A 27,707-nucleotide genomic window follows, 5' to 3' on the forward strand; every position below is an offset into this window, starting at 1 on the left:
ATCTTTACACACTGGTTAATTTTAAAGATATTTTAGCTAGTCATTAACATTCTTTCTGTGTATTCTTCCAGAATTAATCTAATATGGAAAGAGTTCCATTTAGTTGGAAGGCAACCTTTCTAACAGAATTGGAAACTTTTGAGTTGTACCTGCCCATCATGATAGATCAGCTATTTGCCTCACATTCATACAGAAAATAGTTGCACACATTTATGTGAGATATAGAAGATATTTACAATTTATTAATTACAAATCTCATTTATATTTTTGTATACAAACATTAATCACTTAAATGGCTTGAGAAATGAAATGCCATTATAATCAAATGAAAAAACTATCTACTAAGTTAACAGATATATGCTCTCAAATACAGATAGATAATTATTTTTTAAAAAACATGATGCCTTAAAATAGCAATAGCAGTTGACACTAAGTGACATCATTTTTTCTGTATTATTTTTATAGTCATGAAAAAATAAGGAAAGTTATTTTTTTCAATAGCACTATTCTCTGTTACCTGACTTATTTCACTCACTCCAAACTGCAGTGTTCAGACACAAGTTTATGGTGAAATTCCAGGCATTTCCTCTGGGTACAAAAGAAACCCAGTGAAAATGCTGTCATCCTCAGCGCTGACATACACTCCATTCCAATCTTTGGACACTTCCAGCCAGACTTGGTCCCCTGCATTTAACCTCAGGATGATGAGGAGAGAGGCCTGGTCTATTTCATGACCATAGAGCGTTTCTCTGGACTTGAACTGCTTCTTATTCCAGGCTACCAGGCTGATCCGAGCTGGCCGGCCACTCACCGTGACGTGGTAGGAAAACACATATGCCCCAGGAATGCTACAGTTAAATTTCCCGGTGACGGGGCTGTAATTCCCTTGGTCGTTATAGAAAACCTTGTCAAATTTGATAGGGACATTGGGAGGAGGGAAAGGCTTTGATAAAGCAGCACTGAAAGCTGACCGTGGGACTCTGGTCATCTCCCCCTTGGAGCCTTTGAGGCCCCGAGAACCCTTCTTCCCAATAGATCCTCGGACCCCTTTGCTCCCAAGCTCACCCTTGGGCCCCACAGGTCCCACCAGACCAGGAGGACCTACAGCTCCCTTTTCTCCTTTAGCCCCTGGGTCACCTCGGGCTCCAGGTAGGCCCTCTGGGCCACTTTTGCCTTCCATTCCAATATCGCCTTTGCTACCTTTTTCTCCTTTCAGCCCCACCTCACCTTTTTCCCCCTTTCCTCCCCTCTCCCCAGAGTTCCCACAGTAGCCCTTCTCCCCCCGGTCCCCCTTCTCTCCCTTGGCCCCAGGCTCTCCATTCAAGCCTGGAGAGCCCACAGCCCCTCGGTCTCCTTTGTCTCCTTTGGTAGCATTGACAGACGTGTCCCCCTTGGAGCCTTTTTGTCCTTTCACTCCCACCAGTCCGGTGTCTCCTTTAGCCCCTTTAGGACCAGGTCCACCTAAAATGAAAAATTAAAATAATGTTTACAGACCACATATGCTATAAACAATATGCTATTATCACAGAGCTCACAAAATAGAAACAAATCCTACTACCTGGGACTGGAAACCTGGCTCTTTTATATATATATTGATTTCAGAGAATAAGGGAGAGGGAGAGAGAGAAACATCAATGATGAGAGAGAATCACTGATTGGCTGCCTCCTGCCACACCCCACACTGGGGATGAGCCAGCAACCTAGGCAGGTGCCCTGACCAGGAATAGAACCGGGACTTCCTGGTTCATAGGTTGATGCTCAACTACTGAGCCACGCCAGCCGGGCTGGAAACCTGGCTCTTGCCTCAGTAATGGTTGTGGGAGGAGTCTCGTGCATGGAGCCACTCACATCAGCACCTGTCTCATAAGGGGAAGAGTTCATGCTACCGAAAAGTAATAGCTTGTATTTTGATCTCATGTATCTAGTTCTATTTATTTATTTTTTACTCTTAAGATAATAAAGGATAGTAAAACTATTGCTCATTTTTTCCATTATAGTTTGCAGTTTGGCCCAATCCAAGTATTCTCTTACATCTCCATATTCTCCATCCAAATTTAAGCCTTTCAGGCAAAGAAACTAAAACCCAGAAAGATGCAAGAATCTTTCCCCAAAGACAGCTAGGAAGAGGGACAAGAGCTCAGATGCCTTTATCTAGTCTCCAAATTCCTAGCTCAGTACTCACACTCCAACATACCAATACACTGAATTATTAGAAGAGGCATAGCAATTCATATGCCCCTCTTACCTCCTCATAACTTGGAATACAAATAGGAAGAAAATCAAATACTATACTTCACACATGATATAGTTTATACTCTATAACAGGAATATTTACACCCTACCTGGCTCTCCAGGTTTTCCTGGGTATCCCGGAACTCCACTTGATCCCTGGTCCCCACGTTCTCCCTTAAGTCCTAAAATGATGCCAAGATTAACTATCTTCCAATTATATTAGTTACAATAAAACTAACATCCATTTCACAGCCATCTCACATTTCGATGCTTCCTTTACCAAAATGTATAAAAGTAAAACAATATGGTTGAGGCAGTGAACACACAATACAACATACAGATGATGTATTTTAGAATTGTACACTGAAACCCACATAATTATATTAACCAATAACACCTAGATAAACTCAATAAAAATACTAAATAAATAAAGTAAAACAATATGGGAAAAGGTTATTGAGCATCATTAGCAATAGTTTATTCCAATTGATGGTAAATCATTTAAAGCAGATTTGGGGATAGCGCCAATCTCTCTAAACAGAACTCAGTTTTTCATCAGTGTTCCCACAGCTCTTCAAATCTTTCACAAAACTCATAACATGCAATCTTTTGTTACAGATGTATGTGTTTCTTTCCTATTATGAATTTTGAATGACAGTTAAAATGTTCTAGTCTTCATATTCCCCACAATGCCTGAGAAATTATACCATGAAGAATTGAACACAGAGCACAACATTCTTCATTTGGCTCCAATTCATTATAATAAAACCCATTCATCCCAGCCAGGCATGGCTCATGGTTGAACATTGACCTATGAACCAGGAGGTCACAGTTCGATTCTCTGTCAGGGCACATGCCTGAGTTTCAGGCTCAATACCCAATAGGGGGTGTGCAGGAGGCAGCCAATCAATGATTCTCTCTCATCATTGATGTTTCTATCTCTCTCTCCCTCTCCCTTCCTCTCTGAAATCAATAACATATATAGGTTAAAAAAAAAAAAAACATCCAGGAAAAAAATATAGTGTCCTTGACATAGAGCATCAAGGAAAGCCAATTTTTATTTTGTTCAGAAAATTTTTCATATACTCTTTGGACAAATTATAGAACTATGGGAACTTGTATTTCAAAAAAAGTTTGAATCTGGGTTTTTAGATATTTTCCATATTACCACAAAATGGACTTTTATCCTGGGCCTGGCTGAAGCCCAGTCCTCTTAAGCCACACTAGACTTATTTTAATTATAAATGAGAAGAGCAACAATAATGGTAAGAATGACAGCTGATTCTTACTGATCATCTACCTTGCACCAGGTAATAGTCCAAGCTCTTAACATAATTTTATAATTTAATCTAGTCTTTTAAATTAAATGTTAATTTTTATTTGATATTAATACAGCCTCTCATTTAACAGGGAGCTTATACAACAGAGCATATTTCACCAATTGGGACACTTTTCATTTAAGAAAGTTTATAGCACCTCCCTTTAAAAACTGCAGGACAGATATTTTTGTCACCACTTTTTTTTTTTTTTTTACTCTGTTCATCAGATTTTTTATTCACTTGATTTTTAGATTCACTTGTTGATAGATGTGTATTTGTTGTTAATAATTTGTATCTTTACCTTCTTCTTCTTCTTCCTCTTCTTAAAGGATACCTTTCAGCATTTCATATAATGCTGGTTTGGTGGTGGTGAACTCCTTTAGCTTTTTCTTATCTGTGAAGCTCTTTATCTGACCTTCAATTCTGAATGATAGCTTTACTGGATAAAGTAATCTTGGTTGTAGGTTCTTGCTATTCATCACTTTGAATATTTCTTGCCACTCTCTTCTGGCCTGCATAGTTTCTGTTGAGAAATCAGCTAACAGTCGTATGGTAGTCCCTTGTAGGTAACTGACTGTCTTTCTCTTGCTGCTTTTAAGATTCTCTCTTTTTCTTTTGCTCTTGGCATTTTAATTATGATGTGTCTTGGTGTGGTCCTCTTTGGATTCCTTTTGTTTGGGGTCCTCTGTGCTTCCTGGACTTGTAAGTCTATTTCTTTCACCAGGTAGGGAAAGTTTTCTGTCATTATTTCTTCAAATAGGTTTTCAATATCTTGTCCTCTCTCTTCTTCTGGCATCCCTATAATTTGGATGTTGGTACGCTTGAAGCTGTCCCAGAGGCTCCTTACACTATCTTCATATTTTTTGGATTCTTTTTTCTTTTTGCTTTTCCAGTTGGGTATTTTTTGTTTCTTCGTATTTCAAGTCTTTGACTTGATTCTTGGGATCCTCTTGTCTGCTGTTGGATCTCTGTAGATTATTCTTTATTTCAGTAAGTGTATGCTTAATTTCTAGTTGGTCTTTTTTCATATCCTCCAGGTTCTCACTAAATTTATTGGCGGTTTCTAGAAAATTCTTGAAAAACCTTATAACCGTGGTTTTGACCTCTATATCCAGTCATTTGCTTTCCTCCATTTCTATCATTTGTGACCTGTTTCTTTGTCTCCGCATTTTTTTATGCTTCCCTGTGTTGGTATAGTGGCTTTGTGTGCTAGGTGTCCTATAGGGCCCAGTGGCTCAGCCTCCCCAATTACCTGAGGTGGACACTCTTGGTGCACCCCTTTGTGGGCTTTGTGCACAGTCTTGTTGTAGTTAAGCCTTGATTGTTGTAGGTATCACTGGGAGGAATTGACCTCCAGGCCAATTGGCTGTGAGAATCAGCTGTGTCTGCAGTGGGAAAACTTCTGTGCTGAAGACACCCTTCTGGAGCAAGACTTGCTTCAGTGGGGCTTTGGTGCTCACTGAGTCTGCCCCCTGAGTATGTCCCTTATGGATCTGAGGAGTTGCAATCTGGATGGTCCCACTCTGCCCACTGGGTACACTGGCTCTTGGATCTAAGGAAGTGCTAATTTAGCCTCTTCCTGAGGCTACCCAGCAGGAGCTACGAAGAGATCTGCAGATTCCCCTTCCTTTTTGGGGGTTCAGAGGTGCCCAGATGAGGCCCAGCTGTGAAGCAATGCAAGCTGCTGTGGGGCCTTGGGCCTTCTCTTGGAAGTTCTGGGTCTGTCTGGCCCAGCTGCAATTTGTTAGGTAATTTTCAGATTGCAAAGGGCCAGGGCAGGGGTCCTCAAACTACGGCCCACGGGCCACATGCAGCCCGCTGAAAACACTTATCCGGCCCGCCAGGTGTTTTTGCTGCCTCTGTGTGCATAGGAATTTGTTCATAGTTTTTTTTTAAACTATAGTCCGGCCCTCCAGTGGTCTGAGGGACAGTGAACCGGCCCCCTGTTTAAAAAGTTTGAGGACCCCTGGGCCAGAGCATTCATATGCAAAAGCCTCTGCCGCAGCTTGGGTGGGGCAGAGTCTCAGGGAATCAACAGGGTGGAGCAAGCAGCTATGGCTGATCCTCAGCCCTGTCCTAAGGGGCCTCAAGTCTCAGTGTCCTGGTAATCGCTGCAAGCACCTCTGAGAGAGAGCTACCCTCAAGTTCCGAGTTCTGCCTGCTGCCAGTTTCTCCCCGTATGAGTCCTGGGTCCCCAGAGACTTCCCGGAACTGAAGTTCAGAGCAGTCGGGAGCTTGTGACTCCCTCCCGATTCAAATAGACAGCCGCGTCCTCAGGTGCCAGCCCCTTTCCGCGCGCGCTCAAGCCTTCGTACCTCTTCACTCTACTTCCGCAGCTCCTCTGAGTCTCAGTGTGCTTTTCTCTTTCCTTCTAGTTGTAGAATTTCCACTCAGCCAGCCTTCCTGTAGTTTTGGATGATGTCTGTTTTGTCCTTTAGTTGTATTTTTGAAGTTGTTGTGGGAGGCAGCAATTTCCAGTGTTTACCTATGCCGCCATCTTGGTTTTTCCTGTCACCACTTTTATCACAGAAGAAACTGAGGTACAAAAAAATTTAGAAATGTGTACAGAGTTGAACATGAATGCATATTACAGTGGTTGGCATTGACTTATCAATCACATTATTTATATAAAACTAACATTTGTTGTTTCATTTTTGTCAGGAAAAAAATCCCAAGTCAAAGTAAAAGTCATGAGAGGAGACTCCCCAAAATTTCACAAGAGCAACTGCAGAAATCTTACCATAAGCCATTCAGCAGAGCTTTCTAAGCAGCCAGCTCCTCTATTACCATTCCACATAAAGCTTATAGCTTGGAAATTAACCCTTAGGCCATCAGGAAAATATGCCTGCATTTGGAGAGAACGCAACCCTGAATGGATGTGAAGGGCCACTTCTATTTCCAGTTCTTGTCAATACTCATATACTGAGCCTTATTACAGTGATTCTGGTTCTCAAGTTCACTTAGGGATTCTAACTGCTTACACTGGGTTTTACTCAATCAGGGTGTGATGAGCCAGAATGCACTCGTTCAAGCTATTTATTTCTTTTCAACTTTAGCCCTTAACTAAGAGTCTAGACTGGAAGTAAAAGGAAAGTGGAGTTTCCAAGCCACAGACTGGCTGAATGAATTTCTACTTTTGATCCTTCATCAAAGCTTATTCTTAAGAACCTTATCTTATGATACCTCCCTGTTTTTTTCTTCTACTTTCAGAAGTCTAGCTTCCAAAATGTATGAATCACTGGGGAGGTTCATAACTCATCTTTATTTCACAGGGTTTTCTGCTGACATAATTCAGCCACAAAAGGATTAAATGTTTCTGAGAATGAAAATTGCCTAACTGACAAGTGTGAAGCAGCTCCCTCTTACCTTAGCCTCTTTTCTAAGTAATTACTTCACTGAACGTTCTACTAGAAATGAGTTAGGCAGTTCCTGAGCCATGTGGAGGGTGATGTATAGATGATATTAGGTCTTTTGACATGTGACACTGAGGCTAAAACATTTACCTTGATGGATAGATGGTATTTCTACAGGCTGGCGGTGTTCACTGAGGAATTTCTAAATGTCCCAGTGAATCTGTAACCTTCCCTCAATACCTGATGCACTTACAGAACCAGGGATTTCCCAGGAAAGATGCCCTCTTTACTGATATCTGTGGAATTATAGAATTTCTGAGCTGGAAAAGATTTATGAAACACACTTAACTACAAATCTATTTTGAAAGTAAATAGGGTATAAATAGATATCTAGTCTATTCCCCTCAATTTTCAGATGAGGTAAAGATATGAGGTCACTGTTATGTGGTTGATTTCTTCCATTTGAATTCAGTTCTCTTCCCACCATTGACACTGCCCCCAATTTGAGTGTGAGCCAAAGGATAGGTCATAGTTACCTTAGCAGGCAGGCTAGCCACCTCAAGGGAATAGGATTGCCTGCTCCAGTTAGTTCTATCTAGTATGAAATTAATTTGCATCCTGAGAAAGAGTTCACATGAGAATATATTGGGAAGGACCCTGCCCTGTCACTGGGTCAGCTGGGAGGCCAATGAGAAATAGAAAATTGTGTGTGTGTGTGTGTGTGTGTGTGTGTGTGTGTGTGTGTGTGTGTGTGATATGTTACCAAGCAAGTTAAAAATTTCTCAATTGGCTATTTATAAAGTTGACATTTTTGTAGCAAATATAACTCACAATATGCTTAAGCAAATTTGACCCACCTGCAAGAATCTGGTATTTACATAGCTAATTGTTGTCCTAAAAATGATGCAGAACATCCCTTGAGTTTTGACATGAAATCAATATAATTACCTACCCTTCTCTCCTTTCTGGCCTTTTGGACCTTGGGGTCCAATGATTCCTGGTGACCCTGGAACCCCCATATCACCAGTCTTTCCCTTAGGACCTGGAAAAGATAATTTAAAACCATCAAGGTTAAAAAGGATTCTCTTTCAAAATTCATTAGTTCGGGGGGGAAATCAGTCCTCATATTAATACTACTGACTATCAGTGTCCTAATGACAAAATCTGGATGAGAATAACTATTAGAGAGTCCTAAGGACAATATTTGTGTCTCATTTACAATTCTGTACTACCTGAATAGATAAATTGAGCACATTAGTACTTGTCCCTTGATTTGTGGCAAAGATCTAATGATTCAGGGAAGCAGTCAGTGCTCTATCAAACAACAAGAACAGAACGATTACCTGACTCTTGACCTCACGTGGACCACACTTTCAGATTTTGAGTAAAACCACAATACCTAGCACTTTTGGTTTTCTGGCTCACTCACTTACCCATTCACTCAGGAACTATTGCTGAGGCTTCCTATAAACCAAGCACCCCACTTAGGGGTAAAAATCAGCCATCAACATTCCAGGAGTCCCTAGAACAAACTGATGGTTACCAGAGGGGGTGGGTGGAGAAATGGGCAAAAGGGAAGGAGCTTAAAATGCACAAACTTCCAGTTATAACGTAAATTAGGAGGATGTAATGTACAGCTAAAAAAGAGTCAATAATATCATAACTATGTACAATGACAGGTGGTTACTAGAATTCATAAGGTGTATAAATGTTGACTCACTGTTGAAACTTCATAATATAATATTACATGGCAACTATAAATTTTTTAGAGATTCATACAAAACTTTTAAAATTTTTCCAGCAATCCCTACCCTCATGGAGCTGAGAGTCCATGAAAGATAAACATTAAACAAATAACCACACAAATAAATAAAAATTGCTAACCTGTAGTTAGTGATATAAAAAAATCAGAGGAGACATCCCTAAGATTACAGTGGTTCTCAACCTTCTGGCCCTTTAAATACAGTTTCTCATGTTGTGACCCAACCATACAATTATTTTCGTTGCTACTTCATAACTGTAATGTTGCTACTGTTATGAATCGTAATGTAAATATCTGATATGCACGATGGTCTTAGGCGACCCCTGTGAAAGGGTCGTTCGACTGCCAAATGGGTCGCGACCCACAGGTTGAGAACCGCTGCCTAAGAAAATGGCATAAGCTAAGACCCAATGAGCAAATTAGAATTTGAGTAACTTTATTCAAGTTTATTTAATGATGCTCTGATACTAGATTTTTAACTTTTTTTAAAAAAAGTTGTGTTCTTTTAAAACATTGATAAAGTCAAAATAAACATCTCTGTAGTAATCTCAAAAACAGGAACCTATCAGGCTCAGACTATTTCATGAGGTAGAAAAAGACTCCTCAATCAGCTAACTGAAAAAGTAAACTTATTGAGCACTTATTCTATTCTAGGCACCACACTGAGAGTCCTTATAGGTATAAACTCATTCAGTTGTCTTGATGACTATGCGGTTGGAATTATTTTTATCTCATTTTACTATTTTGGAAACTGAGACTTACAGAAGCAATGAAGTTTCCCCCAACGTAATTTCATGATAGCCTCAACATGCTGAGCTCCTAAGCTCTCTGCTCTTTGCGGAACAAGTCAGACGAAGACACATGAGCATCCTGGGCAAACTAATGACTTGGCACACCTTTGGAATATTTGTCATATGTGTTTACAGGAGGGGCTGAGCTCTGAGAACAACGCAGCTAAATCCACCCCTGGGTAAAACACAAGCTTTGATGTTACAGACCCACAGCGTAGAAGACTGTTTAGCAACCAGCTGTGTTTACTTGGCCATGCCCTTGGGGGTTTTCACTCCCGCGCAGCATGCCAACCAGATATGATACTAAGAAAAATTCTGGTAAATATAATTTTCTCAGTCTCATTATGTTTCCAATAATGTTTTAGCAACCCTGAACTCAGTGCCCCAGACCACAGCCCAGCTCCTTTACCCTCTTATTTCAGCTCTACGTAAATATTGAGCACATTTCCCAAAAGGTTCCTACAACAGATGAAATGAATGAAAAGCTTAATGAGTATGTGTAAGTCCCGATTTCATAACTTTAAATTCTTCAAGCAAGATATAAGAAATATTTATATGTAATTTTTTTCAGGGAATAGTGAATTTGCACTTGGCATGTTGATCTCATTTTTACCTTGAGTTCTCTGCTATATGACATGTAAAAGCTGAAATACATTACAATAAAACTGAGAGTGTATTCATAATGTATATATGAAAGACATCTGAAATTTTGAAATATGTCATCATGACGTTCAATGGAGAAAATCGCCAGGCAAGAATTCGGTGTTGACTCAGAATTTCAATGAGAAGCAAGCTGAATCCTAGCTTTATTCTCCACTTCACAGGCATTCCACTTCTAATCCTAACTACAAATAGCACTCCCAAATCCCATCAGTCAGCACCGTCTTGTGAGATAACAGAATTTCCATTTTCCCTTTTTACATCGGCATCAGTGAAAAGATTGTACTGGTAGTGGGCCTGTGTAACTTGAAGAGCTACACACCTGTGCTGGGGCTGGTAGACCTGATCTCTGCTCTAACCAACATTGCCCAATAGAAGTTTCTACAGTGATGGAAATGTATATCTTTGCTGCCCAACAGGTTAACCATTGGCCATATGTGGCTAGTCTGACTGAGGAACTGAATTTTAATCTTATTTAATTTTTTAAAATTTATCTTTAATGTTGAAAGTATTACAGATGTCCCCTTTGTTTTTGTTTTTGCTTTTGTTGTTTTCCATTGATCTCCTCCACCTGACACCTGCCCCTCCCAGGCCTTTACCGCCCTATTGTCTGTGTCCATGGGCTATGCATATATGCACATAAGTTTCCCTGCTAATCACTCCCCAACCACCCATCCACCCTGCCTTCTTAATTTTAATTTTAATATTTTTAATAGCTATGCAGGAGAGTAGTGGCTACCACTTTGGACTACACAGGACCCATTTTCATTTATCACAAGTCATACCTAGGCCTATCGCCATTTTCATGACAACATAGAAAACCCCTGGGGCAATTCCACCTCCAATCAACCTCTCAACTCTAAGGATGTACAGGAGAGAAATGTATTTTTCATATATTTTAAAATACCTGGATTTCCAGTCTCTCCGGGTTCTCCTTTCTGCCCTGGTGCAGATGAACAACAATCACAGCAATTCAAAAAGAAATCGGCCGTGTCCAGAGTGAAGTTTTCAAAGGGGAAGAGAGTGGCAGTGCCAAAGGTAGAATCTTGGACCAAGGGGTCAGAGGTTGGTTCTGCCATTTCTGCCACTTCTGTGAAGGGTGTTTCTTCTTCTCCTGGAGGTAGGCCACTGGACGGCTTTAAACCCTCCAGCATCTCTTTTCCCTCAGATTTCTTTGTAAATTTGATATATGGCGTGGTCTTTGCTATTGCATCCATATCAGCAATAGCCAAAATAATTAAAATAGCACAAAGCCAAGATAACATCCACATAATTGAGGCTGGAAGAAAGAAGGGGAATATATACACATATTACATTAGAAGGAATGAAAAGTAATATGAATATGTACTTATGTGAAAGAAATCTGTATATATATATATATATATATATATATATATATATATATACCATAAGAATGAATAGTAAGTATAATATTGAATGATATTTTTATGTATTTTATATGAAGAAGTGTGTTTGAATCACAATATTTTATTTACTTAAAGTATTTCTTATAAGGAACATTTGGCTTCAATTCTCCTCTCTGGTTGTTTTCTTTGTATTACATGTTCTAAAATATTGTTCTTAGTCATTCAAATGATCTTGCCAAGTAGCAAACATGATCTATAACAAATGTAACATGACTTAATAGCTCAGATACCCTGTGGAAAACAAATACGTGTAATTTCCTGACTGACCTCACTCAGATTTATAGAAATCAAATATATTTGTATTAGAGAAAGATGAAAAATATTGAGCTGAATAGTTTATTCCAGCAAACTCATTTATTTCAAGAAAAAAATACAATTGAAATAGTCCTTATATCAAATAGGGATAATGATCCTGTTGTGAGAGAAAAATTTTAGACTCTGTTGTAATAAATGAAGAGAGCAAGAGAGTGAATAAAAAAATCATAAATTTAAATATGCGCTATGTTCTTAGATTCTTCACATGTCATTTCCTTTTCCAATTCTTTGCTTTATAATTCAAGGAACATTTTTTCCTGAAAACTCACATTTGTCTTTGTATTATTTTAATGGGGCAAACAGTGGTTATTCTTATTAGGGCTTTTATCACTGCTCAAAGTGATATAAGGTTCCCAATGAAGTGAAATTTTGCTAGTTCATAGTATTTCATTCCCCAGCAACTCCCAACATTCCAGTGGCTGCTAATAAGAGATCCAGGGTGAAAAATGAATGTTTTTTTTAATTGGAAAAGGAAGTAGTAGTTAGGATAAGTAGTAAAAAAGTAAAGAGAATGGAAATAAAAATAGTAATAACATCTACTACTTATAGAGCCCTTTCTATGAATACAGTCCAATCAGTTTTCAACATAGCTCTGCCAGGTAGCTGACACATTATCATTCTCCTTCTCGGAGGAGAAAAGTGGCACCAAGAGGTTACAGACCTTGTTCAAGATCACAGGAAGTTACAAATTCAGAACTTAAATCCAGGTCTTTTTAATTTCAAAGCCTCAACCCTTTCCCATAAATCATGTGGCATTTATAAGGGGGAGATTAAAAAACAATAAATCCAAGGGTAGGATAAGTGGAAGAGCTCTGGAGAAGACCCATATAAATCAGAACAGATGAGAAAGGACAAAGGTAGAATACGGCACTTCTAAAATCATACAAAAAAATCCCAAAATGCTAACTTTTCTTCAGCCAATCTTTATTGAATATTAACAATGCCACAAGCACTGAGAAATGATATGTGGTCTCTGTCAGGGAGTTTACAAGGTAGTAGGAAAGATGATAAACAACAAAAGCAAAGAAGGAAGTATGAAGGGCAGATGATCACATTGCATCCCTCCAAATACAGACCCTGCACCCTCACTGTCCTCACCCTGGCAAGGAAACATGATTACTATGCATCAGCCAGCCAAACCGAGCCTCAACAAAAACCAGACAACAGAAATATTCTGTTTCAGTATAAAACAATTAAACTTTCATTGGCTCACACAATTGTATTCAATGAAACATTCATTTGTTCAGCAAACATTTATTTGAGCATCTAAGAAGTGTCAGGTCCTGTGCTAGGTCATAGAATGTAAAGAAAAGTAAAACCCGGCCCAATCTCTAAGGATCTTATCTGCAGTAACCATCAAAATAAAGCAAATATCCAACATGCAAACTATCCAAAGTGAAATATTGGTAACTTTGAACTCCTCGCCACTTAGTTGTAAGAATTCGAGTTTACAAAATGCCGAGTCTTAATGCTCTAAGACATTGCTTTGGTTCTCTTAAACAAATGAGGTCGTGCAAAAGCATATCTGTGTTATTAGTCTATGCATACAAAGTATTATTGATCCTAAAAATATGTTGTGATAGCCTCCTAATAAACCAGTCCTAAGGTGGCAAGTAAGAGGTAGACTTTGGGACAGGAAGAGAAAGGAAACTAACATAGAGAACACAGCAGGCATTGTGCAAGTATTATAATGCAATTACATCACACATGAACTATGCAAAATAAGATTTACTTTGCCCATATAATGGATTATAAAACTGAGGCATGGAGGGATTAAGTAGCTTGCACAAGATCACAGAGTTAGTAAGCAGTGGAGCTGGGGTTAAAGCTTAAATCCCTTTAACTCTAAAGTCAGTCCATGCACATATCCACATGCTGCCTGGGGATTACGGGGTGATAAGAGATGCTGAAGAATGAACTGAGTTGGATACTTCATGGAGCTCAACTCTAGACCATTTGATGAGAGAAAGTGGTTTCCACAGATAGGAAGCAAGAATGTAAAAATGGCAGACATGAAGAAGAGGAGAGATGAGAAGTCTGGTTCTGACTTTATTTTGACAGTGGAACATACAGACATAGTTATAGAGGGAACATAGCACATCTGACAGGAGAGTGGAGGGCTACAGAAAGGAATAAACAGAACTAAGCAATATTAGGAAAGTGTTCAGCATCCCTATTTGGGGTGCGCTTTGTCCTCGTACATGTTTTCTTTGCATTGTGGCTTCCTGCTTCCCAGTTTAAATAAAGATGTTAAAGGATAATGTAGTCAGTACTTTAAGACCATGAAGGGGCTCCCCAAGAATTTGGAGATGAAGAAAGCATGAAGCCCTTTGAAAAACAGTGGAGCAAATCTTGACAGCAACCTGACTGACAGTGCATATATATCATTAATTTTTCATTGAAAAAATTTGTCATGTTTGTGTAAAAACATAGACAAAAATTCTATGACTCAAGCAAGTAAGGACTTCTGACCAAATTTTAAGTCACTATAACAATAAAACATAACTCCAATATTAAGTCTGAAGTTTAATGCAGGTATAAATTTTAACAGAGCTGTTAGAAGTGAAGAACTAAAAGGAAGTTTAGGTTCATAATCAACCTAAATGCAGTAATCCCTTTTACTCATCCTGAAGGTTGCCTATACTGTAAGCATTTAAAGAACAGAAAGTTAGATCTCTTTCTTTTTTTTTGGGGGGGGGGGTCCATGTTACTAGCATAATATTTGCAAATAATATATCCCATAAACCCATAAAGGTTTACTGAACTAAAATGAAGCAAATTATTGCATTATTGTCTCCAATTTTCCACTCCTACCTGTACTCACATTCTTTGATAGATGGATTTCGCACAGTCTCCCACAAAAGAAATGAGTCTATACTCCAATCCTTTGACTTGGAGTTCAGCCATGTGACTTTGACCAATAGAAAGAGATGGAAATGACAGGGTGCCATTTCCAAGCCTAGCTCTCAACTTGCTCTCTGGGACTTTGGCCACTGCCATGAGAAGGACATGTGTGGCCAAGCTTGCTGGTCCAAAGGAAGATAAGAGACACATGGAGCGGAACTGTCCCAAGTAAGCAATCCTGCTAAACACAATCTAGATCAGTGGTTCTCAACCTTGGCTGCACATTAGAATCACCTGGGAATCTTTTTAAAATCCTGATTTCTGGGCCTCATCCTCCGGAAATTCTGTTTCTTTGTTACTAATGTTGTGGTCCCCACCCCATAACAAAGAAACAGAATTTCCGGAGGATGAGGCCCAGAAATCAGGATTTTAAAAAAAGATTCCCAGGTGATTCTAATGTGCAGCCGAGGTTGAGAACCACTGCTCTAAATGAAAGTTCCCAACTGATCCACAAACACATGAGCAAGCCTAGGTCAGACCAGCTGAGGCCAATCTAGACCAAACAGCCCTCACCTATCCTATAGAGCAGCCGTGGGCAAACTACGGCCCACGGGCCAGATCCGGCCCGTTTGAAATGAATAAAACTATTGAAAAAAAAGACCATACACTTTTATGTAATGATGTTTACTTTGAATTTATATTAGTTCACACAAACACTCCATCCATGCTTTTGTTCCGGCCCTCCGGTCCAGTTTAAGAACCCATTGTGGCCCTCGAGTCAAAAAGTTTGCCCACCCCTGCTCTAGAGTATAGACACTTTCCAGTTATCTCTTGCTGTGTAACAAAGTACCACAAACTCAGTGACTTGAAAATACCCATTTTGCCAGCCGGTGTAGCTCAGAGGTTGAGTGTCGACCCATGAACCAAGAGGTCACTAGTTTGATTCCTGGTCAGAGCACATGCCCAGACTGTGGGCTCGATCCCCAGTAGGAGGCAGCCAATCGATGTTTCTCTCTCATCGTTGTTTCTAGCTCTCTATCCCTCTCCATTCTTCTCTCTCTAAAAAATCAGTAAAAACATAATTTAAAAATAATAATAACCATCTCATTACAGCTCACGGTTTCATTGGTCAGGAGTCTGCTCCTGGATCAGTTAGGTTATTTTTCTGCTCCATGAGGCGTCAACTAGGGTCACTCAGCAGGATTCAGCTGGGGCATGGGCAGTCTGAGAGGCTTAACTACAGATCCACAGCCTTAAAAGAAATGGAAAACCCTGGGCTCACAATCACATAGTCTCTCTAGCATGCCAGTCTCAATATAGTCAAATTTCCTCGACCATGCCTCAGGACTCCCAAAGACAGTGTTGCAAGAACGTGGAAGCTGCCGATCTGTTAGGCGGTACCTGAGAACTGGCACAGTAACACTTCTATTGAATGCTATTGGTCACAGCATCATAGAGGCCAACCTGACTCCAAGGAAAGGCACATAGACTCCACTTTTCAAGGGGAGGTGTGACAATCTCTGGCCATCTTGAATCTACCACAGACACTCAAGCTAGAAGTTATAAGCCATGGGGTTACGCGAGGTTGGGCAGCAAAAGATAACTGATATCAGTGGTTGCAGCCTCCAGCTTAACACTGTATTTGCCACATTGAGACAAAACTGACCAAGCAGCCTCCAGGCTACACCTTCTTGTCTTCAACCAGCAGCAAACATCCTGTGTGCTCTTGCCCGCCACCCACCTCAGTCAGTCAGTCTCCATAGTTCTAAAAGTCCGACGCATTAAAAGTCCTGAAACAAGCTGGACCACCCCTTGTTGAACGCTATTAGAAAGGATCTTGAATATTCTTCAACCTTGAATGTCCCTTCTAACCTTCAGATTCTACAATGTGGTTTTATAACAGCAGACACTTATCAATATATAAAAATTAGCTCATACCATAGAATTCCATTCTAAATGTAGTCTCTTCTCTCATTAATATAACATCCCATTTGGGAGGATTTTTTTTTTTTTTTAAGATTTGTTAGGGTTTTTTTCCCCCCATAGAAGTGAAGTAGTTCCACCAACTTAATAATGTACATTTGTAAGATGACTGGCAAGTTTTATATTGAGGCTAGGGCCATGGATTATAAAGAAATTTAATAATTGACTACCAAGTAGCATCCTATATAATAAAAGGGTAATATGCAAATAGACCAAACAACAGAACAACTGAACAACCAAAGCATAACATGCTAATGATATGCTAAGGCTGCTCAACAACTCACTATGACCTATGACATGCACTGACCACCAGGGGACAGACAGTCAACCAGTCGACCAGTTGCTATGCTGTGCACTGACCACCAGGGGGCAGATGCTACTACTGGTAGGTTAGCTTGCTGCTGGGGTCCGGCAGATCAGGACTGAGCAAGATGAGCTGGACATGCCCTGGAGCTCTCCCGTGGTCTTTCCCCGGCTGGCCAACCTCCCACATCCCACACTAGTGGGGTCCCTCAACTTGGCCTGCACCCTCTCGCAATCTGGGACCCCTTGGGGGATGTCAGAGAGCAGGTTTCAGCCTGATCCCACAGCCACTCCCCTGGGAGGGTGCCAGACGCAGGGCTCATGGCTGACGAGAGCTGCTGTAGCAGCTCAAGCCTCTCCTGATCAGGACTAATTAGGTGCGAGCCAATGGCAGGCACAGCAGGGCTGGGATGAGCAGGAGTGGCAGGTAGAAGCTGCAGGCGGCGTTGGACTGTGGGTTTCGGCCCAATCCCTACAGGCCAACCAGAGGGACCCCACCTGTGCATGAGTTCATACACCAGGCCTCTAGTGTAGTATAAGTCCTAAAAGCTGCTGGCTTTGTAGGCAATCAGTCCTGAGTACAAAGTTCATATCTTTTACTTACTAGTTGTTTAATTTGGAGCAAGTTACTGTAACTCTGTGAGTCTCGGCTTCTTATTTCGGAAATGGAGATATAATAGTAGCTTCATTGTGTGCCGTTGTAAAACTTAATGAGATAATGCATGAAAAGCTCTTAACATGGTGCCCTTAGTAACTGTTGGCTATTATTTTTAGTGAGGATTAAATCGAATGAAATTAACTAGCCAGAAATTGTATTTTAAAGCAGTGACAAATATTTCCTAGTCTCGTATTGTGCCAGATTGGTACCATTCCCACCCTTTTTTATGCACTGCCCTATATCTCAGGGTCTCAAAGCCTAAGAACTACTTTCCCAGAATCTCTTGCCATCTGGGTTCCAGTTTAGTTCCTGCCAGTGAGAGACACTGCATGGGATGTGGAAGATAGAAGGAAAGCAGAAGTCATCACTCTGCTGACAGCGAGAGAGAATGCATGGAGTTTGGCAGAATTGAAGCTTCAAGGTGTCCTCTGGCACACCAACATGATCTCCAGCCTTGGTTCTGTAGGGGGTTGTGGCTGTTGGCAAGAGTGTCCTGCAGTTCCTATCCTGGGCAACAATAGCAAAGTCCTGATTCTCTGAAGGCCAGAGGCAAACCTCACAGCAGTGGCAAGCCTCCCCGCCTGTGCTTCTTCCCCCTTCAATGACTGCATAAGCACCTAATTACCTGTGTTAAACCCCTTTATGCAGGGCACACCTACCATGGCCCCAGACTGAATCCTATTATATTCTTTTTGATTTCTACCTCCACTTTTATTATAAACTTTCAGCCTGTCTGACTTACCATGTCTTATATCCATCCAATCCTACATTTTCATTATTATTAATCCAATTACTTCTCAATCATCCATAACATCTTAATCAATTAAAACTAGCTGGATACAATTATGTCCCAAAAATTTTGTCAAAATATCCTCCCACAAATTTCTGAGCCTGCAAATATATTGTCCATACCAGTGTTATATTCCAGTGCATGCTCAAATGTTGATTCCTGTAGAAATGTTTTTAAATGTGTTTTTATTGATTTCAGAGAGGAAGAGAGAGAGAGAGAGAAAGAGAGAGAGAGAGAGAGAGATCAATGATGAGAGAGAATCATTGATCAGCTGACTCCTGCACGCCCCACACTGGGGATCGAGCCCACAACCTGGGGGATCGAGCTCATAACCTGACCAGGAATCAAACTATGACCTCCTGGTTCATAGGTCAATGCTCAACCACAGAGCCACTCCAGCTGGGCTATTTTTAAAAATTATACATAAAAATATAATTTTAGGTATTTGGATATGTTATTGGGCTACAACAGTGAGGAACTATTTTTACCTTATGTAGAGCATTCTTCCTCTCTGACTTAATTATACAGAATTATAAGATGAACTTTTACATATATATAGCATTCCTTTCTTATGTGAATAGTTACTTTTAATTTTTCACATTTCATCATGACCAATATTTCATGCTATAGTCTTTTCTCATACCCATGTTTCAAATTCATTCATTTTTTTTCTTTCTTTCAGTCAACAAATGTTTATTAGACACTTACTCTGTGTCAGACATCGTATTATTTGCAGGTGTTATAGAAGAAAATATCTGCTCTCATTTCAGTGGGAGTAACAAATATAAGATGATAAAAAAATCACTATGGTAGACTGTAATAAGTGCAATGGAGGAAATAAATAGGGATTTGATAAAGAGTGACAAGGAAAGATTGTTCAGACAGGAGGCTAGGGAAAGGCCTGAGGAAACAGCATCCGAAGCAGCCAGTCTAGGAAGAGCTTTCCACGCAGCAGGAACCGGATGTGCCTTTTCACAACAGAGAGAAGGAAGGTGAGGAGGTCCTGGATGCATGAGTGAGACAGAGAGGGACTGGCATGGGCACCCAGGACACACCGTGTAGGGTGCTGTAGACCCTCATAAGGACCTGGGGTTTATTCTACAAGCTGTAAGAAGTCACTAAAAGTTGAAGCAGGGGGAGAGACCCCTGAGCATTAGATGGAAAATGGTTGCAATGGGACAAAACAATAAGAAGAAGAGCAAGGGGAGCTGCTGGAGTCCAGGCAGTAAGAGAAGAGGCCTACAGCAGCTTGTTGACGTCATTTCACACATTAAAAGATCAACCCATTCTGGAAAATAAGCATGACTGTACTTAATTCCTACCTACATCTTCAACTTAGGTAAATTAGGATTTAACTTTATATTTTGACTATAGGAGGTTTCTTAGAATTGTGGTTTTAATATATACCATTTTGAGAAAATGAGAATTAGAAGAAAAAGTATGAGTCTATGTGTGGGAAAATTCCTAAACACTATATATATATATATATAAAGCTAAGTGTCCGTCTGACCGGTAGCTATGATGCGCACTGACCACCAGGGGGCAGACGCTAAATGCAGGAGCTGCCATAACATGCACCGGCCATTTAAAAATAAATGGCACCACGGACCTGGAGCCAACAAACAAACACTTGGCTTTCCCCAAGTGGGACATAGGCCCCGCCACCACCCCAGAGCAACATCTCACCAAATCACAGCCAATGCTGCCAAGACTCCATGGCACAAAATGCAGCCCACAGCCCAGCCCAGTCCAGAAACAGTGGCTGTGTTGCCAGTTAATGACATCACATAGCAATGCCCAGCTTCCTCTCCCTAGAGACTAGCATCCTTGGAGTTTCTTTAGCCCAGGAACCCGACTTGCTTTATAGCCAGGTGCAAACATTTTACAGTTTAACCAAATGTTTCTCATGCATTTTCCCATACCTGATCTCATTTCCCATGCCTCATCGGAAGTCCTGGAGTAGGTAGATAGGAGACTCGGTAGACTCCTATTTTCTTTTCATTAGCAAGACACAAGTAGTGTTATTAAAATATTTCTTCTAATTAATTTCCTTTCAATGTGAACAAATCTGTGCACCGGGACACTAGTGATTAATTATTATTTTTCTTTAGAAATACAGGGTGAGGATTGGTTATTGGGCAAGATTTTAGTTTAAACTACACAATGAATCAGAGATAATTTGGCACTAGGCAAGTCAACCTAGAAACATTTGCATAGAAATGATGCTTCTTAAATTTTGTCTCCCTACAACCAAAGTAATTAATTTCTAGTTTCTCAGAGTGGATTTTAGGAGTAAAGTGAAAATTTAGCCCAAACTGCTGATATAACAGCTTGATTAGATGAACCTGGTTGGCCTGCTGGGCTTCCCCTGTATTGAGGTATGGAATGTAAAGAGTTATAAGAGACTAGAGCCCCAGTCAAGAAGTGGGATGACTTCAGGGCTAGTTCTGAGGATGTTGGCAGCGCCCCATGACTTTCCCATTTAAGTAAGTAATCAAGAGAGGAGCTGAGAGTTAGGAGGAGCAGCCCAAGAGGGATTATTAACATCACATCCATTTCAGACATGTTTATGCTAAGGAAGAGGGCCCACAACAAGAGGGTGTTATATCAGGATGTCAGGGAAAAAAAATGAGGAGAGACAGTTTTCTGCCACTGCTTCCTTCTCCTTCCATGAGAGCTGCATCCACCAAACAATCCTCTTCCTATTTAGGAGCCTGGTATTGAGCTCTCAATGTGATGTAACCACAAGGGTGAATTGCTAGAATTTCTAATCAGCTGTTTTCTCCTGTCCCATTTTATCCAGTAAACTCAGACAAGCCTTCTAGAACTAAGATTTTTCAGTTCATTCACAAGTATAACACCATCAAAAGGAGGAGAAACTCTGTAATACAGATTTCCATTTCCCACTTCATTTGTTAAGTGCAATTCCAGAGTGATTATAATCAGCTCTGATAAGCTTTGCTCATCCTTCTGTGTGGACAGATGCACCCAAAGCATCATTATTTCCATTATCCAGTAGGAGGCTAGTCTCCCAGTGTCGCAATAAGTGAAGCCATTATAATGTTATTAAGCACAATGAATATAACATTACATTCTTTCAATTTAAATCTTCTTGTATTTAACAAGTGTACAGTAAAATAAAAACATAGTCTCGGCATATCTATGTATATAAAAGGTTAAGTGACTATCCGACCGTCCAACAGTAGCTATGATGCGCATTGACCACCAGGGGGCAGACGCTCAACGCAGGAACTGCTGAACTGTGGTGACTTGGCAGCGGCGGTTCTCAGGTGATACAACCTGGAACCAGAGAGGAGGGAGTAAGATTCTGGGGTGTGTCACCCAAGAACCACACTCTTGCAATCCGGGACCCCTCAGGGGATGTCAGAGAGCCAGTTTCAACCCAATCCCCACAGGCCAGCAAGGGACCCCACCTGCCAGAGGGACCCCACTCACTCTGCAGACACCCTTAGAGCCGTGGACCCGCCCTAGGTGCAGCCAGCTGGGGAGGGACCACGGGAGATTTGCTCCAGACCATGTCCTGTCTGTCTCACCCAGTCCCATCCTGCCAGCCACCTTATAATTAATTTCCTTTCAATGTACATGAATCCATGCACCAAGGCACTAGTTTTAGATAAAAGGGATTGGCTTTGATTAATAGTCTAACACCATAAAAAACAAAGTCTGTCCACAAACATGGTATTTTTCTTTCCCTCTATGCATGCCACCACTTTTTCAGTTACTTCTCCTCCCTTCCCACATGTTCTTAAATCAAGGTAGTATGACAGACAGAAAGCAGAATGATCCAAGTGGCAGGTGAGGCCCAGGGCCCGGACTGGGTGTGGAGAAAAAACTACATTCAGAAGAGCTGGGAGCAATCACACTAGGGCAGGATGAAGTAATAACTCAGGTGACTGGTTGGTGAAAAAGTGGATGAGAAGACAGGTAAAAGTGTACATAAAATTTAGGCATGAGAAGTAAAACTGTCATTATTCACGGATGACATGATATTGTACATAGAAAACCCTAAAGACTCCATCAAAAAACTACTAGATTTAATAAATGAATTTGGCAATGTAGCAGGATACAAAAATAACACCCAGAAATCTATGGCTTTTTTATACCCAATAATGAACTCACAGAAAGAGAAATAACAACAACAAAAAAATCCCATTTACCATTGCTCCAAAAAAATTAAGATTCCTGGGAATAAACTTAACTAAGGAGGTAAAAGACCTGTACACAGAAAACTACAGAATATTGAAAAAAGACATAGAGGAAGGCATAAACAAATGGAAGAATATACCGTGTTCATGGATTGGTAGAATCAACATGATTAAAATGTCCATACTACCCAAAGCGATCTATAGATTAAATGCAATCTCCATTAAGATACCAATGGCATATTTCACAGACCTAGAACAAACTCTCCAAAAATGCATATGGAAAAAAAAAGACCCCAAATAGCCAAAGCAATACTGAGAAAGAAGAACAAAGTTGGAAGGATCACAATACCAGATATAAAGCTATATTACAAAGCCACTGTTCTCAAAACTGCCTGGTACTGGCACAAGAACAGACATATAGACCAATGGAACAGAACAGAGAACCCAAAAATTGACCCAAGCCATTGTGCTCAATTAGTATTTGACAAAGGAGGCAAGAGCATACAATGGAATCAAGACAGTCTCTTCAATAATGGTGTTGGAGAAATTGGTCAGATACATGCAAAAAAATGAAACTAGGTCACCAACTTATACAATACACAAAAACAAACTCAAAATGGATAAAGGACTTAAAAGTAAGATGGGAAACCATAAAAAAATCTTAGAAGAATCCATAGGCAGCAAAATATCAAACATATGTTGTAGCAATATCTTTACCAATGCAACTCTTAGGGCAATGGAAACTAAGGAGAAAATAAACAAATGGGACTACATCAAAATAAAAAGCTTCTGCATAGCAAAAGAAACCATCAACAAAACAACAAGAAACCCCACTGCATGGGTGAATATATTTGCCAATGTTATCTCAGGGCCTAATCTTCAAGATTTATAGAGAACTCATACATCTTAACAAAAAGAAGATAACCAATCCAATCAAAAAATGGGCAAAAGACTTAAATAGACACCTTTTGAAAGTGGACATACAGAAGGCCAAGAGAAATATGAAAACATGCTCAGTCACTATCCATCGAGAGATGCAAATCAAAATGACAATGAGTTACCATCTCACACCTGTCAGAATGGCTATCATCAACAAATCAACAAATGACAAGTGCTGGAGAAGATGTGGAGGAAAAGGAACCCTCTTGCACAGCTGGTGGGAATACAGACTGGTGCAGCCACTGTGGAAAACAGTATGGAGTTTCCTCAAAAAATTAAAAATGGAACTCCCATTTGACCCTGTAATCCCACTCTAGGACTATATCCCAAGAAACCAGAAACACCAATCAGAAAGGACATATGCACCCCTATGTGCATAGCAGCACAATTTACCATAGCTAAGATTTGGAAACAATATAAGTGCACATCAGCAGATGAGTGGATTAAAAAGCTGTGGTACATCTACACAATGGAATACTATGCTGCCGTAAAAAAGAAAGAACTCTTACCTTTCACAGCAGCATGGATGGACCTGGAGAGCATTATGCTAAGTGAAATAAGCCAGTCAGAGAAAGATAAATATCACATGATCTCACTAATTTGTAGAATATAATGAACAACATAAACTGATGAACAAAAATAAATACAGAGACAGAGAAGCATCAAACAGGCTGTCAAACTTCGGTGGGAAGGTAGGGGCAGTAAGAGATCAACCAAAGGACTTGTATGCATGCATATAAGCATAACCCATAGACACAGACACTAGGGGGGGTGAAGGCATGTCCTGGGGGGTGGAGGTGGCTGGGGGGAGGTCATTAGGGGGAAAAGGAAACATATATAATACTATATGTAATACTTTAAACAATAAAAAAAATTAGGCATGAAGCTCAGCCATTGTGACTCAATGAACCAGGAAGTTCAATTCCCAGTCAGGGAACATGCCCAGGTTATGGGCTCTATCTCCAGTAGGGAGCGTGCAGGAGGCAGCTGATAGATGATTATGTCTCATCATTCACGTTTCTATCTCTCTCTCTCCCTCTCCCTTCCTCTCTCTGAAATCAATAAAAATTTAGGCATGAAAATAAACTCTGGCTCAATATCACCAAAACCCAAAAGAAACAGTTAAGGATGGGATTAGGCAAAGACAAGAACAAAATTGTTACTACAGGATGATTACCACTCTGTTTCATCTTTTCTTATTTCCCACACAGGGATTCTGAGTATGGCTGCTGTAGGGTTTTCTGATTTTAGGGATAGAGAGAAAATAGGTGGAAAGAGACACTGTATGAATGTGCAGGAATGCAGCTGGACAATGAGCCTGCAGTCAATTTTGCAGGCTTTATATATCCCACTAATTGTAAAAATGCAGTGGGGAACTGTGTGTGAGGGGTTGGGGAGATGAGGTATTTGTGAATTCTCTGTGCTTTCTGTTCAATTTTTTCTGTATACCTAAAACTATCCTAAAAAAATTAAGTCCCTTCATTTAAAAAAAAAGGGGGGGGGAGAGAAAGCAATGGGAGTCCCACCATGATTGATTTGTTCATTTATTTTGCTAATTAGTTGGTCCTGATAGAAATTAATAATCTATCAAAGTTGTTGCTGAAAAACTGAATTTAAAGTTTACATAGGCCCATAATACAGTTTTGTTAAATTGGGCGTGTTAATAAAAATCCAAGATGGAGCCAAACTGGGTTTCCTGTTAGAAACTTTCAGAGATTTCACTGAGACTTTTCTACTTCCTTGACATAAATTATGTGTACAGCCATTAAAATAAGTGTAACCCAGTCTAAGCAAACTGCTTCACCTATTTGGCGACCAAGCGGAATGTGTGCTGTGGAGTGTTCCTGGCAGGGAATTACGGAAAAGGAGTAAAAGCGACTTCACTCCTGTTCTATCAGGTTTATCCAAAAATTCCAGAGGTTCCTGCAAGGGAGGTTCCAGGGAAGCTCCAGGATACAGACTCTAACTGATTGGAGGTTTTTGAAAGAAAAGAGTCTGTCTTAGAAGCAAAAGGTGTTTCTGGGAGAACTTGAAAGATGGAATTTTCATTACCAGCAGCTTGCCTTTTGTCAATAACCTTGCTTCTCAATGCTGCAAGACCTGAGCTGATCCTTCTATCAGCTTACTCACATGCTCATCTGGAGGGAACTCAAATATGAAGCAAAACCACTAAAGATATGGCAAGAAATAAATGCTTTACTCTAAACATGTTTTAGTCTACCCAGTAAGACTAAATTATTATTAAAAGTCTTTCCAATTAAAAATGAGATATATGTAATACTTTAAACAATAAAGAATTTAAATTTTTTTTAAAAAAGTCTTTCCAATTAACAAACTGCCGTTTGTCTTTTTTATTTATTTATTTCAGAGAGGACAGGCAAGGGAGGAAGAGAGAGATAGAAACATCAATGATGAGAGAGAACCACTGATTAATTGATCAGCTGCCTCCTGCACACCCCCCAATGGGGATCAAGCCTGCGACCCAGGCATGTGCTCTGACTGGGAATGGAACCATGACCTCCTAGTTCATAGGTCGATACTCAACCACTGAGCCACGCTGGCTGGGCTGTCATTTGTCTTTCAATTCTTCAATGTTTAAAATCTCCTTTTTCTCTTTGTTTCCTATGCAGACTTCCAAACTTGTTGCCCTGCTCTGATGCCTTAGAAACAAACATCAGGAAACACAGAAGTCTGAGGATATCAGTAGGTATTGCATCTACTCCCAAAGGTATCAGTCCCTATCCTGCCCATTGGAATCTGAACTGGTTTTCAGAGCTGTTTCTCATCTTAGATCAAGGTTAGCACAGGCCCCATAGAAACAATTTAATCAGAAGTTACCAAGAAATCAACCTAGGCCAGTGGTCAGGAAACCACGGCTCGCAAGCCACATGCGGCTCTTTGGCCCCTTGAGTGTGGCTCTTCCACAAAATACCACATGTAGGCGCACACATACAGTGCGATTGAAACTTCGTGGCCCTTGCGCAGAAGTCGCTTTTCGGCCTGGGCAAGTCTATTTTGAAGAAGTGGTGTTAGAAGAAGTGGGGGGTGTCGGTTGGTAGGTCGGGCGATGGGAGACAGGTGGGCCGTGGGATACACAGCGCGGGGGAGGTACATTGTTTTGAGGTAAGTTCGGTTCGCTGAGGTCAACCCCTTCCAACTCTCCCATCCACACTGGTCTATCTGAAACAAGTATACAAGACGAGTGTAGATGGGAGGGTTGGAAGGGGTTGACCTCAGCGAACGTACCTCAATCAGATTGAGGACGTTTTTAGCAAAGGCCAGCTTAGGAGTACCCTAATTAAGTTAATAACAATGTACCTACCTATATAGTTTAAGTTTAAAAAATTTGGCTCTCAAAAGAAATTTCAATCGTTGTACTGTTGATATTTGGCTCTGTTGACTAATGAGTCTGCCGACCACTGACCTAGGTCTATAGGTATTGGAGTTGATTCTTACTCTTTCTCCAGTTCCCAAAGAGTTCTTGAAAAACCCTTAATTACTCCTCGCCATTCATAAGGCCATTGTCACCAACCTGTATCATCATCAAGAAACAGTGGGAGACATGGAAGGGTACAGGCCACAGTGCATTTTGGGGGTTGTGATGATATGCTGATGTTAGAACTGTCCTGCTTTGCTCTAAGTCCATAATTTGGCATTAAGCTCCAAGACTTCATTATGGGTCTGGGTTCTGTTAACTCCATGAAAGGGAGCCTAAGCCTGTGTCACTAAGACCTGGGCTGAGTCACTTTACCACCAGGGCTCAGTGTCCTTCTATGAAAAACAATGAATTGGGACTGGCTGAGCCAGTGATAAACCCTTTTCTAATTCTGAAGTATTAAAAAACTCTTTTCCCAACAAATCCTGGCTAATCATAGCATTCCAGAATTAAGTGTTGGTACATCCTCATTTTGTCACCATGCCCAGGGCCTATTCCAGGACTTTAGAATCAGGTCATGGAAATCTCTGTCAGAGGCAGTGGCTCTGGAAGGCCCTTTAGCGGGCAAGGGTTCTCCTAGAGAGAGCTGACAAGCCCAGAAAAACAGGTGTCCCTGTTAAGCATCAGGTTTGGTACCAGCCCAGAGAAGGAACAGAAGGGAGTCTGTCCCTGAAAAAGCTATCAAGAGGTTAATGCTTCACATGAAAACCAGCAGTCACTTCCTCTTTC

At 40.6% G+C, this 27,707-nt stretch overlaps 1 protein-coding gene across 1 annotated transcript; it reads right to left on the reverse strand.

Moving 5' to 3' along the window:
* Positions 1-326: 326 nt before the first annotated feature.
* Positions 327-11,388, reverse strand: OTOL1 (otolin 1). The gene is made up of 4 exons (XM_036352623.1): positions 11,025-11,388; positions 7,857-7,946; positions 2,343-2,414; positions 327-1,461 (listed from the first exon to the last, which is right to left on the reverse strand). The coding sequence occupies exons 1-4, from the start codon at positions 11,386-11,388 to the stop codon at positions 563-565; spliced, it is 1,425 nt and encodes a 474-aa protein (XP_036208516.1). The 3' UTR covers positions 327-562.
* Positions 11,389-27,707: the final 16,319 nt, after the last annotated feature.

This window comes from Myotis myotis, unplaced genomic scaffold (assembly GCF_014108235.1).
Source record: "Myotis myotis isolate mMyoMyo1 unplaced genomic scaffold, mMyoMyo1.p scaffold_m19_p_2, whole genome shotgun sequence".
Classification (NCBI taxonomy): Eukaryota; Metazoa; Chordata; class Mammalia; order Chiroptera; family Vespertilionidae; genus Myotis; species Myotis myotis.